Genomic DNA, 18389 nt, shown 5'->3' on the forward strand with positions numbered 1-18389 from the left:
CCTCCATACGTTCCCTAACCAAATGACTGACAGTTCCGTAAACATTGAACTCAGATATACCTTGTACTTAAATACATGTTGGTATAAGAGTTTGAGAAACCAGTTTTACATCATACACACACACACACACACACACACACACACACACACTAGTTTCCAAATACTCAAATGCCTCGTAACCCTCATTTGGCCTAATTTTCAGGTGATACATACCAACCAGTCCAGTGCAAAACCAGGTCTGCAGTGAAATACCATGTCCATTCTGCTAGGTCAGTGCCCATGACACACAGTGATTAAAATTTGAGCATCACTCCTACGCCCACGAGTTTATTTGTATATATTTTTGATATAGGATGCCCCAGTTTTAAATATTGTTGTAACTTTGTAGAAAAGGATGGATAGGCAGGAAACCTCAAATTGAATGGAAAATGGCTGAAAGGGTATTCCTCTTCTCTAGCAATTCCTACACTCAAACCAACAAGTTAAAGGAGATGGTGAGAATCCCCATTATTTTAAACACTGTCTTCCCAAGGATGGATAGTCTACATTACTAAGGAAGCCTTCTTTATTAAATAGTGGCCTCCCAGTTCAAAAGAACTCAAGAACACCTAGATAAGATATGAAAACAAAAGGAAGTTTTATGTTTAAAAAAAATCAAATTATTTAAGGCCAAACTAAGGAAACTATTTTCTATTGGTGATAACGATAACCCGATGCTGACTGACATTTGTATTACTTACTATGGGCCAGGTGACCTTCTATAACATTTATATTAAATATTTACCATACACTTATACTCATTTAATACAAAAATATGATAAATCTAAGTATCCTAATAGGTTAAATATCAAATATACACATAACTATTTCTGTAATAGAGGAACAAAGACTATAGAGTTACCTATCCTGATTTTGCAAATTCACAACATATGAAACATAATTAGCGTCATAATTACCCACAAAGTGCAAATTAAAGCAGCAAAATAGAATTTCTTCAACCATGAAATTAATGAATGCTAAAGAAAATAGTGATAGTGAGAAGACATTGAGATTATTACTTGACTGCCACTGATAGAAGTGTAAGTACAACTTTTCTAAAAAGCCGTTTGACAATATATGCAACAAGAACCTCAAATATTTTTATACTGACTCCAGCATACTTCTCAGAAATTGACAAAATAAATTACTACAACAGCTGAGTTAACAAACCTGCATATGAGTCAAATTGTTCCAAACTGTTTGCTTTCAACACTTACGAAGAAGGACCAATTAGCTTGTAGATCACAAATAATTTTGGTAATAGATCACAGTTATTTTTGGCATGTAATGAACTTTAAAGGAGTTTAAAAAAACTGTATCACTGCTATAACTAAGTTTTAAACTTCTGATTTACATGTGTATGCTAACAACTTTCTTTTATTTATTTATTTATTTATTTATTTATTTATTTATTTTTTGCTAACAACTTTCTTAATGCCTACATGTTTATATATGCCATACATATACATAAATAAAATTGAAAAATAGAATAATTGAGGCTAAATTTATTAGGAATAAGTTATATCTAGCCATTCACAGTTGAGAAAAAACTAAAAACCTATCTCACTAAGAACCCCATTTTTAATAAAATTGAAATTTTGTATTTATTAACTTTATTATGATTTGTAATATATTTTTGTTGTTTGATCAACTATTACTTTGGTATATACTTACTGTGCTGCAGAGAAATGTAATTAATCTGTGCCACTGAATATATTACATTAGGATAAATTTCTAAGGAGAAAGTACAATGAAAATAGGAAAAAAAGCAACAATGTAAAATTTCTTGCTATTAACAAAGAGCTTTCATGTATTTTTTTTAAAAATCACGTAACAGTATCAAAACACTATGGCATTAAATTTCACCTGAAACATGTTAAAGTATTAGAATTCCTTTGCAGTTATTTAAGCTTATGATAAAAATTTTAGATTTCTACGTAAAAATATGCAGTACTTTGTAAAAATCATTTTAGAGGGTGAGTAAAAAACTTAAACAGAATTATATGGCACTTCAACGCCTTCTGTTTACCTCTCAAAAATTAAAGATTTGGAAATGAAGCTTATAACACGTGTCTTCATCTTGTTTCATATAGCATCATATTTTCCAATTTATCTAACATGTAGTTCCCAGCTTTTGCTATCTAGATTATAGTGGGCAGAGCAATGACTCATTACATGCAGCAATGCAGAAAAGCAGTGAGAGACAGAATGATCTCTCCCAACCAAGGGTATTTTCAAAGACCTGCTAACATGGGACAAACTCAATAAATCAAATTATCAGCTTCTTTGACACCAGCTTCCAAACAAGCTTATTTTAAAATCACATCTGCTTTTACAGAATCAGACCTATAGATACAGAGAATGAACTGCTGGTTGCCAGAGAGGGGATGGAGGTAGAAGATGGACAAAATGCGGGTAAGGGGGTTGGGAGACACAGGCTTCCAGTGTTGAAATGAATAATTCATGGGAATAAAAGGTACAGCATAGAGAATACAGTCAATGATATTATAATAGAATTCTATGGTGACAGATGATAGCTACAGCTATGGTAAGCATAGCGTAAGGTATAGAGATGTGGAATCACTATGTTGTACACTGGAAACAAATGCAACCTTATGTATCAACTATACCAAAAAAAAATGAAATAAAGTTAAAACAATCATTTGCTTTCAAGTTAGGAAAGAGTCTTAAATTTAAAAATCACAGAAACAAAATTAATGGTGTCTCTTAAGGACAAACAACATTCCTAGGGATTTTTTTTTACCTTTATCATGGTCAGTTTTCTTCAAAAGTACTCAATTATTTTGAGTAATATTATAGATAGCAGGAGCCAAGATGCTCTTGAATTAACTAAAGAAAGAAATACAGGTAATATCAGCTATTAGGAATTATGTGTGAAAACTATTTTATGATCAAGTTTCCCCACCTTTGCAAAATATCAAAGGAAAAAAAAAGAAAAGCAATAAATCTTTTTGCCCCTCCCCAACAATCCCAACTAAATCCATAGCTCCTATGTATATCTTGGCCTATCTCAATAGGCTTCTGTTCACATCACTCCAAAACACTTGCTCTTGAGGTCAGCCAGTCCTGAATGTGTAAACCTCAGCTTCAATGGTTGCTACTTAGTCTTCGTCTCGTTCACTTCTCTCAAGTATTTGACATAGTTGACCATTTCTTACTTGTTAAATCTGTTGTCTTCCCTCACATCTATGATTTTTACTCTTCTGGATTGAACTGCTCCTTCTAAGGCATCTCTTCTTTTTTGCATCCCCGAAGTGGTGGGATACCTCAAAGTTGTTCTTAGCCCTCTCCTGGCTCTACATGTTCAGGGGATGACTCCTCTTGCTCCAATGGCTTTAACCATCACCTCCAAGCAAATATGTTCTAAATACACATCTTTCAGGGAAATCTTTCTTAAAAGAGATCTCATTTCTGTTTAAGTTCTCCATACATCTCAAGTTCAACATATCCACATTGTCTCTCCCTACCACACTCATAATACTCCTTTCTCCCTTGCCCCAATCCCTTCATTCCAAACCGGTACCTCCCATTCTGGGGTACAATGCAAAACACTATCATCTTCTCCCAGGAGTCTTTCTTTTCTTTCTTTCTTTTTTTAAGATTTTATTTGAGAGAGAGAAAGAGAGAGACCATGAGAGCACAAGCGGGGGGAGGGGCTGAGGAAGAGGGAGAAGCAGACTCCCCGCTGAGCAGGGAGCCTGACACAGGGCTCAATCCCAGGACCCTGAAATCAGGACCTGAGCCGAAGTCAAGACACTTAACTGACTGAGCGGTCCTCCCAGGAATCTTTAACCCCTCCCTCTTTGTCCTCTCCATCCCATAGAATCATCAAGTCTTTTTGACCCCAACTCTGGAACATCAATATAACCCATTCTAACTCATTTGTATTCTGAGACTCATTGTTTCTGGCCTGGTCTAGTCTGTGGCATCCTAACTGGGCTTCCAGCTGAAATGCCACAGCCTCCTTTAAAATTTCCCAATCAATAACATCTTTTCTCTATACTCCCACTGAATTTTAATCTGTCATTAGCTGCACCCATTTCCGCCACCCTCCAATCAGAGTCCATTTGCTGAGAATACATTCCCTATCACCGGCCCATACTAATGGTATCTACAAATCTAAATCTAGTGTTCTGTGGGCATGCACCAGATGATTGATTTTTACATCACCAAAATATAAACCACAGTGCAGCACATAGCAAATACTAAAATGTTTGGAAAGAAAAGGAAATGGGGAACAAATGGAGAACCATGTTTTCTTCTGAACCTTTAAGGTATTCCTTATAATAACATTTTCTAAGGAACTCACAGTATATTTTAAGGCATTATCTAATAATGCCTAATAATTTCTTAAGAATAAAGAATGTTAATCCCTTCCTCATTTTTATTTTTTTTTTAAAGATTTATTTATTCATGAGAGACAGAGAGAGAGAGAGAGAGAGGCAGAGGGAGAAGCAGGCTCCCAAGGAGCAGGGAGCCCGATGCGGGACTCGACCCCAGGACCCTGGGATCCTGACCTGAGCCGAAGGCAGACGCTTAACCATCTGAGCCACCCAGGCGCCCCCTTTTCTCATTTTTAGCATGAAGACAAGCTTGAGGATGAAAGAGGCATGTCCTAGAATGTGTTTCCAGATTCTTGGACAAAAGGGGATGCATAATCTCTCAACAGTTAATTCTTCCTGTTTTCAGAATTTTCTCTTGCCTAATACAAACTGGGTGACGCAAGCAACCAAAGCGAAGATGCCCGAAGAGTTCTCACACTGAAATGCGAGTTTTAAAGACACATGTAATGATTAAATCACTTCCTTTTTGTAAAAGACTTCTGTCAGGTGAAAGAGAAAAATTTAACTGACCTACTATTCAGAAGTGGGCCACTCTCAATGACTGTCCTTATGACCCTTCAGACTAGGGTTAAGTTCTTTGTTCACTTTGGCCCTGGCTGAAGGGGAATGGGACTTACGGCAGAGATTACGTGAAAGCTGCCATTTTGTAAAGGTTGTAGGAGATGCAACAAGAACTGAGCTGTTCAGGTGAACATCAAAAGAGGAGTAAAGACAGTGGAGAGTAGACTGCTTTCTCTGAAGCTTATCTGAGTTCCTTTGGTTGAGAAATCAAGATTTGAAATCTCAAGATAAAAAGCTTGCTTTTGACAAAGTCAGTGCATATTGGCTTTAGCTGGAAAAACCATAGAAGCAGCTTTTCTGGCAACCAATGTGTTTCTCTTATTACCGTAGGCAGCTATGTGTGAAAATAGCTCATGAAACCCTTCAAAGAAATCTTATGGAGTTTAAGAAATAATTATATGGAGGGAGGGGGATTCTAATGTTTCATATAATACCCTTTGTATCAGAGTTAAGTTACCCCATGTAATACTTAAGGTTAGAAGTGAAAAAGAAGCTGGATGCCAAGTCCAGATTCTAAGATGTGAGGCCAAGTGAAATGGAAGGAAAATTACTATTGCTATATTTATTAAAAATAAAATTTGAGAGGGGCACCTGGGTGGCTCAGTCATTAAGTGTCGTTAAGCGTCTGTCTTCGGCTCAGGTCATGATCCCGGGGTCCTGGGATCAAGCCCCACATCGGGCTCCCTGCTCAGCGGGAAGCCTGCTTCTCCCTCTCCCACTCCCCCTGCTTGTGTTCCCTCTCTCGCTGTCTCTGTCAAATAAATCTTTAAAAAAAATAAAATTTGAGAAATCACAAATCCAGAAAAAGCAAGACAATGGAATGGGACCTCTGTCAGCAGGAGCAGCTAACAGCAACTGCAGAGGCCCAGGATTATCCTTTGAGCAATCAAGGTATCAGGTAAGAAAAGAAACTGGGTAAGAATTTGTTTTCTTCTGGGACCTGGTGTAGGGAACAGAATTCTCTCTGCATCTCAAACCAGTTTGTTTTCCTCCTGGACTTCCTGGTCTGAGATGCAGAGAGAATTCTGTCCCCTACGCCAGTTTACTTTAAATGAAACAAGTCCTATTTAAAATTGCATTGACCTTGAAGTAGAGAAAACTTGTTATGGAATTATTTCTGTGCCCTTTACAGTATCACAGATACCCTGAGGGAGAGTTATTGCCAGTGATTTCTAGGTGGAAAAGTAATATGGCATTGAAACCAACAACACTGAATGAGAAAGCAAATAATATTGTATCTGATAATACTGATCACTATACTCCTAATAAAACTAGTCAAGTTTATCGAATACTATCAGGCAGATACGCTGCTGAGCCTTCTAAGTCCTTTATATAGACTGATTCTGTAAGCTGCCAAGAAGTAAATATTCCTACTGTTCTCATTATACAAAGTAGAAAATGAGACCTAAGTGATTTGTCTTAGGTCACATTAGCTAACCCAGGTAGTCTGGTTCTAGTACCCATGTCACCTCTTAATGTATTATATAATTGCATAAATTCCAAAAACTATTTAGTCCAGCATTCAAGGCCCTCAGTACACCTCCTTCTTCTTCTGCTAAGCTAATGTCTCATTTATTTGCTCCCTTGCATCACAGAATTTTAAGAGTTGTCCAATACTCACACTCTCTCTCTCTCTCTCAACCTGGCTATAATCTGTCTTCCACCCTATCACTTTACTTAAACTGCTCATCTAGTCAGCAATGACCTCCACATAGTAAATACAGGAGTCAATTCCTGGCCTCTAGCTCACATGAGCTATAAGTAGGATCTGACATGACAATTACTCTCTTTGATTGCCTTTCTTCCCTTGGTATCTGGTACATCACAATCTCTTCATTATCTCAAAGGTCATTTCTTTTCAGTGTCTTTGCTGGTTCCTTTTCCTCTAACCTCTAACATCAGGCATCTCCAAGGCTCACCTCTTGCTGATTTTCTCTACTATATCCACATTCACTCCCTTGGTGATCTCAGGCAAGCTCATGGTTAAAGTGAAAAGTCCATGTACATGCGGCTGACCCCAACCTAGACTTCTCTCCTACTGTCTGCACAGATAACTGCCTAACATTGCCACTTGGATGCCCAATAGGCACCTCAAATTCAACACACCCACAATTGAACTCCTGAATCCTGACTCCCTCAGAATACCCAATTTACCTTCATCTTCCCTATTTCTGTGGTTGGAAGCTCCATGCTTCCAATTGCTCAAGTAAAAAATCCTGTGATTTGTCTCGATTAAAAATGCATTTTCTATCTCTCATACCAGAAACCCTATAGACTCGATCTTTAAAACTATATCCAGAATCTGACCACTTCCTATCACTCCATAGCTACTGTCCTTACCATTGGTGCCCTGTTTTGCTCTCAAAAATGTCTTAAACAATGAATTATAGTTGTTCTAGTATAAGGCCATGACCTCATCCCCCAACCCTATCCCAGTGTTACCTCTGATCTCATCCATTAGTCTTCCCTGCTTCACTCCACTCCAGCCCTGCTCGTACCCTTGCTAACCTTTGGTAAGCCAGGCACACTACCGCTTTGGGGTCTTTGTTCTAATTATTCCCTCTGTCTGGAATGCTCTTCTCCCAGATAGACACATGGCAATTTTCTCACTTTCTTCAAGTCTTTGTTATTAGATGTTCAATGAGATACTATTTACTCCTACAGTGAACCTATCCCTTCACCCTTCATCCTACTTACCCTGTTCATCTCTTTTCTGTGTCTACTGCCTTATATCCTTCCAACATATTAGATAATTCTACTTATTCATTTTTACTTATTATTTTGTTCATTCATTTATCTCAAGGGTAGAACATGCCCGGCACATATATGTAAATGCCCAGTAAATGTTTGTTGAATGAAGAAACAACCACATACACACTAAAGACATATGTCATTATGCCTCCTGAGACACTCTTCTTACTTTCCTGGTTCACTGTCTTTCCTCTTGTCCTGATCCTTCTGCTTGAGATAGACATTGTCAAAATGTCTCATCTTGGTTCAAAAAAAAAAAAAAAAAAACCCTCACCTCTCTCCCTCCTCACTCAACAGGTTAAGAATAAAAGCAGACTAATAAATGGAACACAGAAACTCTGAAATTGTTATTTATAATTTTCCAAAAACAGTGATTAAAGTGAGAGATCCATGGTGTTCTTACCTAACTGCCTTGTAAATGCCTGGCACTGAGTCTCAACCACTTACCTATGAACTCAGGTTCACTTTTAAAACTTCCCAGAGTTCAGGTGCAAAGGAATCCCTGACCAATACTGCCACCTACTGATCAAGAGGATGAGAAATCAGTACAATGAGGGAGAAAATGAAAGCCAGTTTACCAAAAATTGGGCAAAGAAAACCATGAAAAATTTCACGAAGTCAGTAAAATAAACTGCTTTTCCCAAAGAGCGCTAGCAAGGAGTTTACACTGAATTCTATAGCAGCAGTAAGCAAAGATTGTAAATAGTTACAGTAACCCACTTCAGAAAAGAGGAAACATCTCTGAAATATTAACAGGTCAACCAGTCTTCTATAAAAACCAGCTCTTCAACTTTTCAACAGCAACTCTCTTAAGAATTAAGATGTTTGAGACTCATACCAAATATATTTGTTGTTTTTATTGTCCCTCGCATATAAAAACTAATCTACCACAAGATTTAAAGTTCAATAAGAAAAAAAAATTATAGAAAAAAAACATTTGGGTTATTTCTAGGCCATTTATATTTGAGGCTCTACACTACTAAGTTTCTCCTCTTTAGAACTGTAGAGAGACCTCTTTCTTGATAATGTAAAAGCAATATTGTTCAATATCAAGGAATATGGGTCATGAGTTCTAAGGCCTTGAAATGCAATGGCATCTTTGTATTTATTTACCAAGATCTGGCATTCTTTTCATTAGAAAAAGCCTCTTGTGTCCCCACACCGCACCCCCCAACCCCACCACCAACACACATACCAGGGGGAGAGTAAATGTGGTAAGTTAACTGACATATGCTTTAGGAAGCCATTTATCTAAATCATTATATTCACTCCTTTTTTTGAAGTTGTGCACCCCTAAAATGTATTAAGCACTTAATTTTGAGTTTATATCATGAATTGCTTTCATTAACTTAAACTATTAATAAAACATTTTGGGAAATTAATATATATTGTCAAGATCAAAAACAGAATACAATGTGTTTTTGAAAAATCCTAAGAATAGAAGTTTGCATAAGGAAAAAACGAAGGAGGGAAACAGTTTTTTATCTTCCACACATCTTCCCAATTTAAACGTTATACAGGAGTAACAGGAAAAAATAAAAGAAGTGGCTTTTAACAAAAACCACAAATACCAACAAAAATATAGTACATTCATAAACATAGAGGATTAAAAGTAATAATTCCAAGAGAAGATGATTTAGAAAAACACATTTAATTATAAAAATTTTTTAAATAAAAAAAGCAATGGCACAAATCACCACAATGTTATTTAAGTGATCATACCCACAGGCTGCTCTTATAATTACATGCTAAAAATGTATGACTGTCCTCATTAACGGCATTTTCCCTCTTAACTGGAGTGACATCAAGAGCTTCTGAGAATGTGTAATTTTCCCTAAAATACTACTAAAAGTATCAAAAACACAGGGTGTGCAACATTCATTTACATCACCTTTTATTTACTACACTCTAAACTCATAAAATATTGAACATTTCTCACTTCGTTCCTCTTATTTACAGTTCAGAGGCTCAGCTCTTGTCACAATATGGTTTGTGCATTAAACTCCCTGGGAATAGTACTTTCCACAGCATTTTAATAAATTTACTCTGATGATTTAAAGTACACAAACAAAAACTTGTTCACATGACTATGTCATACCCAGAAAAAAAAATAATGCTTCCTGCAGCCTTCTTTAGGAGTTAAAAAAAAAATATCTCTTTCAGTAGAATACATTCTTAGCCGTTACTGGATTATACTATCATGCATATTTGTACTAATACGACAATAGGTAAAGCCAGCTAAGACTTCATAAATTTCACTTAGGAGGATACAGCATACATGAAGTGATTTGGCTTTCACTCTCTTGTTACCCATAATCCAGTTATTCCACGGGGATATATTGTATTTATTCTTAGTCTAGAAGTATTTAAAAGTTCAGTAATAATTGGCAGTTTCTGACAGTTTTATTTGCTTGATAGCGGATACGGTTCTGCGCACATGTGTCAGATGAGCCGAAAACAATGCAAATCACTTCATGTGATACAGCAGGAAGAAGTGGGATGTTATTGTCTGAACAAATGATTCAAAGGGAGGAATATTAACATTCGACGGTGACATGAATACTATTGAATTCAGTCTATTTTAAGATGCATTATCTTCACGACTTGCCAAATACCTGGTATTTGTGATCTTTTCAGTTAAAAAGCAAACCTAGTTGGGGGAAGGCAGACATGAGGAGAAGAAAAAGGAGAGGAAGCACGTATTACCATGTATATGATTTTAGGAGAAAAAAGTGAGAAGGAAGAGAGTACGTTTTCACATTAAAAAAAAAAAAATTGCCACATCCGGGCACCTTTCACAGAGCATCAGGGCGCCAAGCTAATTAACCCTTTTTCCTCTGACTCCAGAGATGTTTGTCTGCTCATCGCATTATTAATAATGAACATAATTCTGGCAGCAGCACAAATCTGACTTTTTAAGGCTTCAGAGTGTCAGTATTCAATAGTTGGGTACATTTGAACAATAGAAGAGTCCCGCCATTTCTTTCATTTGCACACTTGCCCCAGCAAGTAGTCTCAGGAGGTCCTCGTGGTTAACTGCAGCTTCATCTCCTACGACGCCTTTGACTTTATGACCCACTCGGCGTTGGGGTTGAGCTGATACAAGTCCTTCATGTAAGTGTCATCATCAAGGCAGCGTTCTCCTACCAAAGAGACACTGGATCAGTTGAACACAGTGCAGAGGCTGGGATGCAATTTTAAACTTATTCCTGATGGTTTAACTCCGAAATCTTAGACTTCAGAATATCTCTCATCCTTTCCCATCTCCCGTGACATTATAAGACTTGGCCAAAATACTGAAAAAAGTCATTTTAGTAGGCTTTCTCTAAAGGAAAGGGTTTCAAATTAATTTAGGAAGTTGAAAAGACTTTGTGTGAAGGGCTCTGCAACGGCTCATTAAGAGCTTATTCACCTTTATTAAGAGTGGCAACAGCTTTGGGTCTCCCGAAGTAAGAAAATACTTCATTCCCAATATCTAAGAGTAAAAGTGCAAGATCAAATATATATAAATATTTAAATAAACCTTGCTAATAGAGTTAACATTTCCAGGCTTCTAACAGAGTTGCAGTTTATTTAAATTTTAAGAGTAAGCCTTCATATTCCCATGTTAAAGTTTCAGTATCTACTAACACTTTTGTGTCCCAGGAAAAATTCCACAAAACTTAAAATCTTCAAATATTTTCAATTATTACTTTGAATTAAACACTATTTCATTTATTTGTTAACAATTTCACCTGTACCATTTTCAAGGTCAAAATAAAGAGAAAAAGTTTACTTTAAATTTTAATAGAGATGAGTACAACCCACTGATAACTGAAAATGGGCATGGTCAAAATCAATCCATTCATTCTGTTTTTACTTCCTAAGTTACCAATGTGCTTGTATTCGTATGTGTGTATATCTGTGTTTGTCTTTGTGTGTGTGTGCGTGCATTATTTAGAAGGCAATCAACAATGGCAAAAATAACTTCTGCTTTCACTAAAAATATCTCGTACTGAGCCATATTAAAAATGTAATCCTGGCCTTAAATAAGCTCAGCTACTTCCTTTATTAAGAATGTGATGTAAGCATATAAAAAAGAAAGAAGTTTTGAAAAAGTTCATCACCATTCTAGAAGCTGCTACTATTTTAAGGGAATGTGCCCTTGCTGAGGTTTAACGCAGATGGGCATTTGTATGGAGGAGCTCAAATAGAGCCTGAAAAGTCAGACCACTGAACAAATTCACAAAATTCATCAACTATCTAAAGCATGCTATATTTAACTTCTGATTTTTTTCTCCTCAAAGATATAAATAATAACCATTGGCAATGTCAAATCAGCATATGTAACACAGAAGAGAAACAAAATGTGCTTACCAATATTTCCTCCAATTTCATACAAAAAAACTTCCCCTTTCTTAAGAGTCTGGGCAATCCCGCTATTAGGGACAAAACAAACTGATTAGTTGTATCACCAAACAGCTTGCAAGTAAATCACTTTAATGTGCTTGGGGAATTCTGGCTTGTATGGGAAATTCATAACTTAGACACACTGTGATTATCTAACATTTGTATTTTCCCATCTGTTAAGTGTGCCAAATAGGTAATAAAAATGTCACACCTGTAAATTAAAATAAACAAATGGACTCATATGTCTGAAGGCAAAATAATAAATCAGCATCTAAATTTGTAAAATTAAAAAGAAAAGTAACATAACTTTTAGCTACCAATAAAATTATTAATTTGATCAACTACTTTGCATAGGGGCCAGAAAGGTACTCCTAAAACTATAAAAAGAAAGATTTCCACCTCAGTTTTCCCACTGCATTTATTCCGTTAAGTATTTATCATGTGTTTGCTGTTCTGACAACTCTCACAGTATGCAAGATGAATGTAAAGAATAGGACATGGTTCATAACCCTTCCTGTGTTGGCCATTCAAACACAGGGGTTACATATACTCAAAGTAGAAGCAAATAGTCATTATGATGGTTTCACAAGTAGGAGATGCATTTACAGAGTTATGCTCTTCAAAGAATAAACTCTTCCAGAACATTAGGTTCGAATAATAAAAATTGGCAAAATTCAGCGGCTTTCAAAACCCTGTATACAAATTACCTGAGAAACCTGCTAAAAATTCAGACCCAGAGCTCTAGAAACTGATTTTGTACATCTAGATCAAACCAAAGAATCTGTTTTGCAAATGCTCTCTAGAGGACTGTGATACACAGGAGGGTTTGTGAACCACTTCTGTAAGGCCCCAAAGACACACTCCCTGGAATTGTAAAGGGAATGGCAGATCTGACTTTTATTCAAACCATTATGAAAAATATGGCACAGTAGAAGCTTTCCTAACCAACCGTCCCATGACTCATTTGGGTTATCCAACTCTTAACTACTCTGCTCCATGGAACATGATAGACACTTGGGGCTTTATACACCCCCACACTTAAGATCCACCTGCTGAGTTGTATCCTAACCAAGAGACAGCTCACTTTGTTCCAAACCAGTGTATGCTTGTTTTTAAAATAATAATTATTTTATTTATAATACAGCACAATAAACTATGAGTATAAAAAGAGTCATTACTTCTATGAAAACCAAGCTGAATGTTTTGGGAGACTTGGTAAGGGGGGAAAAAAAAAAAACCCAGCTAGATATTGCTCTCAGATTGTTTCTCCAGTATCTGTGTTCTTGCTCTACGTTAAAAAAAAAAAAAAACAAAACCTCAACTGGATTTCCTGGGAAATACAAGCTTTGCATAATGCTAATCAAAAATCCATAATTAAAGAAAAGGCAACAGCCTTTATCAAGACTGATAAGTAAATGTGAAATTTATTGTATATTCACTTTATGTCATTCATGTGTTCTTGTCTTTGGTGGAGAAAGTAGGGGAGGGAAAAGATGGGGGAGGGAGGGTTTCCAATTGCCCCTACACTGGTGGAATGCAAGTGGGAGAAGAGGAGAATGTGGTGGAAGAGAACATATATATCAACACTTAACTGAGAATTTCACTTATATGGCCCAAACAGATAGTGCTATGTATCCTTCATGGTCACTTTCCTAGTTCATTATCCCAAGGCTATAATGCAGGTCCTATTATGGTCTACTCTTACAAATAAAAAAACTTGAGACTTAAAGAGATTATAAATCTAGCTTGAAAAGAAGCAGGAAAAGCTTGCATTTGGATCCAGATCATCTGCCTTCAGCATCCCCAAGCATAAAGAAAGGAGCTGAGGAATGGTTGGGGGTCGGGGGGGTAAGCAATGGACAGAGAAGTTTACCAAATGGTCCTCTGAGTGGAGCAAGATGGGGAGAAGGAAGGAGGTAGAGAAACAGGCCCCACACTCCAGGGGGCAGCAAATGCTTATTTAATAAAAGTACCCCAAACAGAAAATCCAAATATGCAGAGGACAATTGTCACAAATCTGGTGCTTTCTAGAACAATCATGCTATCCCCTAAATATTAAAGTCACAGTTGGCTTCATAGTCACCTCTTCCATCATCTGCAAGGACAGCAACAAAAGTACAGACTCAACTGAGCACTTGGGTCCTTAAAGTAAATGCTGTGTGAATTAACTGTATCTAGGCTGAAAGAGCTGCTATATATCTGAAGTCTGGCCAGATGATCTTCAGGTAACCACTCTGGGAAAAGATGGGCAGTCATCCCTGGTGAGCAGAATGGCAAGAGTTGGTATCTACTAGGTCACAGCAGGGAGCAGAGAAGAAGCAGAGACACCCTTTGGGGAGCAAAGACACCTAACTGCTCCAGGGCTTAATCCCCTAAAATTCCATCTCCTCCGAGACTCTGCATCAATGGACCCAGATCCATGATGGTTGCTAGATCCTGGCTTGTAAGGAGGGTGTGTGTTTGTTTATTTATTTATTTATTTGTTTGTTTGTTTATTTATTTATTTATTATTCTTATGTTAATCCCCATACATTACATCATTAGTTTCAGATGAAGTGTTCCATGATTCATTGTTTGTGCATAACACCCAGTGCTCCATGCAGAATGTGCCCGTAAGGAGGGTGTTTAAAGGGCAGCCTTTGGAGATGGAAACCACACATTTAGAATTTAGCACCACTGCCTATGAAATGTGTGACCTTGCAAAGTCTCGGTTTTCTTATCAGTAAAACAGGAGTAATATTAGTGCTTACTTCACCGTACAGTTGAGAGGGGAGTTGTTGCTGGCCTACCGAAAGCCCAGATATGACCAATAAGCTTCTCTTCTATTTCCCCACCATCTGTTACTGCTCAGGCTCATCTCTTCTCCCAATTTATAAACCCTGAGGGAAGATACTTTAAAATACATCTTTATACCCTTTCTGACATCCAACAGGGGACCTTAAACAGAGCAGAAGCATATTAAATACTCGTGGTACTGTATTAACACTGCGAGACTTTTGCAGAAAACTTCACTGATGCCCTTGAATGTTAGAATGCAGAGATGACAGCCTATGGAAGACTAAGAGAATTCATAAGCTAAGACGCCAGGGCCCTGGATTTCCCTTTAAAAAAAAAAATTAATTTTCAGTGAGGTGGAAATCATTAAAATAATAACTTTAGCTAAAAAATAAGAATCAGAAGGATAAAAAGTAAAAATCCAACACACTTGTTAAACCTCTAAAATTTAAGAACAGATATTGTAAGATGTCTCAGAAAGCGTATGCTCTAATCACCATCAGAGGGATGCCAACGGCTTTCAGAGAACTCCTCCTCCTACCCCATCAGCACCAGAACAGAGGAGAAGGCATGGTTGTCCCTAACGGGGACGGTGTGCTCTGTGTCCAGGGGACTTCAAAGCTCCAGGGACCGGCTGTCCTCTCTCGATTCTTCAGACCTTGCTTTTCAAATATGAGCATTTCTCTTTATTCATTAATTTCACAGAAAAAGTTGCACTTTTTGTTTCTTTGTTTTCATCCCACTGTATCTTAGTGATCTTCCTAACAGCCCCCGCACAGCAATTCACCCCCAGCCCGCACATTCTGGAAAGAATATCAAGTGCTCTCATTGTGCCAAGCCTGTTGCAAGCACAGTGAAGGCAAGCCCCGACACCCCGCTCACCACAGGCTCACCCTGCCCATAGACGACCTCACAGAACGCAGCCCACTCCAACCGTCTAATTATTAAGTCTGCTCTTCTTTTCTGCTGGGAAGACAAAATCCTGAAGCACTTCCCATCACCCCTCTTTGTGTGTGTTTTTTAAAAGGGGAAGGAGAAAGAGCGCGCGCGTGTGAGGTATACCATGCAATGATTAAAACAAAACAGGCCTCTACCTTTCTTGGCTGAGAAACCTGGCAAGCACATCACTGGCTTTTAGTTCTTCAGTGAGCTGTATTGCCATGGAAACTTTGGAAAGATGGGGAGCTTGCACTCGAATCACTCCCTGAGGAACGTCGGCCTGCAAAGCAATAAGGACACTGGAGCCAAGCCGGTGGCAGCCGCGGCTCAGAACCCTGTACAGCGCGTTATTCGGGAAGTATACCAACTACCATGCAGTCTACTCCACTACGTAAAACCCTTAACTACTGTATAATGTAATTTGCTAAATTACCTCAAACCTCAAATATCCTCTTAATGGTGAGAGGGGAACTTTATAATGCCTAGGCAGTGATGCTTAATTATTTTTAAAGATGTAAAGAATGACAGCAATAACCATTACTGCCATATTAAGTGCTGATTTCTGAGGATTATCTACCATAGAGTGCTTCTTCATGTAGCAATTTATGAAATTGAATCAGAAAGAAGTTACTTTGTGTGCGATTGCAGTGTGTGCAATTTAAAAATCTGCCTGTGCGTGGACCAAATTTCACGGAGATTTTTGTTCCTGAGCGTCTTTGTAAAAAAATGAAACATACTTTTCTATACCTCTGTACTGCATGTGCTTCTCACTTGGCTATGAAGCTTATACTGTGACCACACGCTTTGAACTTCAGATGACCAATTCTAAATCCTTTGCCTATAGATGTTAAGAACTGTTGATATATTTGGTGAGATGTCAGTGAAAGATTTTAAGGACTGTAACATCAAAATATCAGCTATGACATTCAAAATAATTCCTAATCATTCACCACAATAAATAGTAATTTATTATTTACAATGATATGTCACGAACAGACCTTAGGACAAACAGCATGCACAAATTATGTTTAAAGATAATGCTTTAAATACTACAAAACCCTGTTTCATTAAACTGAAATTTACTAAGCATTGACTGAGTACCAAGCATCGTGCTAGGTCTACTTACCTAGGAGATAAGACACAAGTCTTTTAGTACACAGTATTTTTTGTGCTCACAATACCGTTTTTCGTATGTGCTTTTATCCCCCACCCCAACATAAAGCATGGATATACCATGAATGGAATTAATGTGATTTCTTTCAAAGTTCAATAAAAATAACATGGCTTTAGAATCAGGCCACGTCAAGATGTAGGTGCCTCCAAAAGATTTACACTTGCTTCTCAGTAACCTGTGAAATGTAGTGTGAAAATAACAAAGAAAAGCAGTGATACTCATAGAAGGCCATACAAGGAAGTGTGGGATTGTTTAAGACCATGGCTTTGCTCCCCAAAGGGCTGCAAGCACCTGTTACACCTGGGGAGACATGGCAAAGGGCCTCACGCCAACGTGTGAGACTGCTGCCCTCACCTGAGCACTCAGGGAAGGGCCAGGGAGCACTCCCTCCAGCCAAAGAAAGACAATGCATCCAGGGCTGCCCACTTGCCATCCTGCTGGAAGAGGGACCATGTTCCTAGTGTCCTTCAACTTCTCTTCCTGGGGGTAATGTGCTCAATCCCATCCCTGAAGGACGTCCCAATGCCAACCCATTCCCAGACCCCTCAATGCTTGCTTCCCTCCCACCCAGCCTGGCCCCTGGGTTCAGTTTATTGACTTTCAATTTCTGGGGCATATATTTTGGTCCGATAACTTAGTCTAGTCTCTCACCTCTGCCTCTCCCCTAGAATGCAAATCTAAGTTACCTTTTCAGTGGATTCTGTGACAATTTATTTTCATTTGTAACACTGGAAAATGAGCTGCTTCGTATGATGGATGGGGCATCATAAAAAGGCAGTGTGCCCTTTTTTTCTTTCCCAGCAGATATTAAATCAACGGTGTATCTTCTAACTCAGGGATTATGCTACATGCCCTGTTCCCCTGGGTTTCATCACTAGCCTGTATCCCACTGTGGTCATTCTACCTGCTGGCCCGGCCTCACCTATCTGTCTCCTCATAGGAGGTGGAAAACAATAAGCTGGCAGACAACACGAATGTTGGGAGTAAAACTGTAACAGCAACAGTTGCAGCACAGAGCCTGTGTCCGTAAAACCCAAATCCACCTTGTCCCCTCAACTAAGAAACAATTATTGGTATTGTGGCTTCTCTTGGTCTATTATGATTATATTATGGAGGGCCCTGAATGGCAGGCTAGGGTTTACAGACACCCAAATGCTTTATGCTCATTTAAGAAAGTTAGGAAATCTGCTCAAGTCATAGTACCAGATATCCTTACATACAGGTTTTCTTGGGCAAAAAGTAATAGTGACAAAAACTGTCCCCATAATTACATCTTATCCAACCCTAAAATATCAGAAACGCAGGTAAATCTATGCTGACATTTACAGTGAAGTAAGATAATGATAATTAAGTTTTTACATATAGAAGGTCCACAAGAAATGAGTTACAAAAGCAAA

The 18389-nt window shown here is 38.0% G+C and overlaps 1 protein-coding gene across 5 annotated transcripts in view; it reads right to left on the reverse strand.

The window, feature by feature from the left end:
* Positions 1-9347: 9347 nt before the first annotated feature.
* Positions 9348-18389, reverse strand: part of ARHGAP18 (Rho GTPase activating protein 18) — a 192486-nt gene continuing 183444 nt past the window's right edge. For 4 of the 5 annotated variants that reach the window (XM_064598090.1, XM_064598092.1, XM_045865519.3 and 1 more), the window contains 3 exons: positions 15974-16098; positions 12072-12133; positions 9348-10858 (listed from right to left, as the gene is read on the reverse strand). In XM_064598090.1, coding sequence (XP_064454160.1) covers positions 10767-10858; positions 12072-12133; positions 15974-16098 — 279 coding nt within the window. In that variant the 3' untranslated portion in view covers positions 9348-10766. The remainder of the gene's footprint in view (positions 10859-12071; positions 12134-15973; positions 16099-18389) is intronic. The other variant, XM_045865520.3, reaches the window with a different exon arrangement.

This window comes from Mirounga angustirostris, unplaced genomic scaffold (assembly GCF_029215605.1).
Source record: "Mirounga angustirostris isolate CCGP_5_RB_7025 unplaced genomic scaffold, mMirAng1.0.hap1 SCAF_8, whole genome shotgun sequence".
Classification (NCBI taxonomy): Eukaryota; Metazoa; Chordata; class Mammalia; order Carnivora; family Phocidae; genus Mirounga; species Mirounga angustirostris.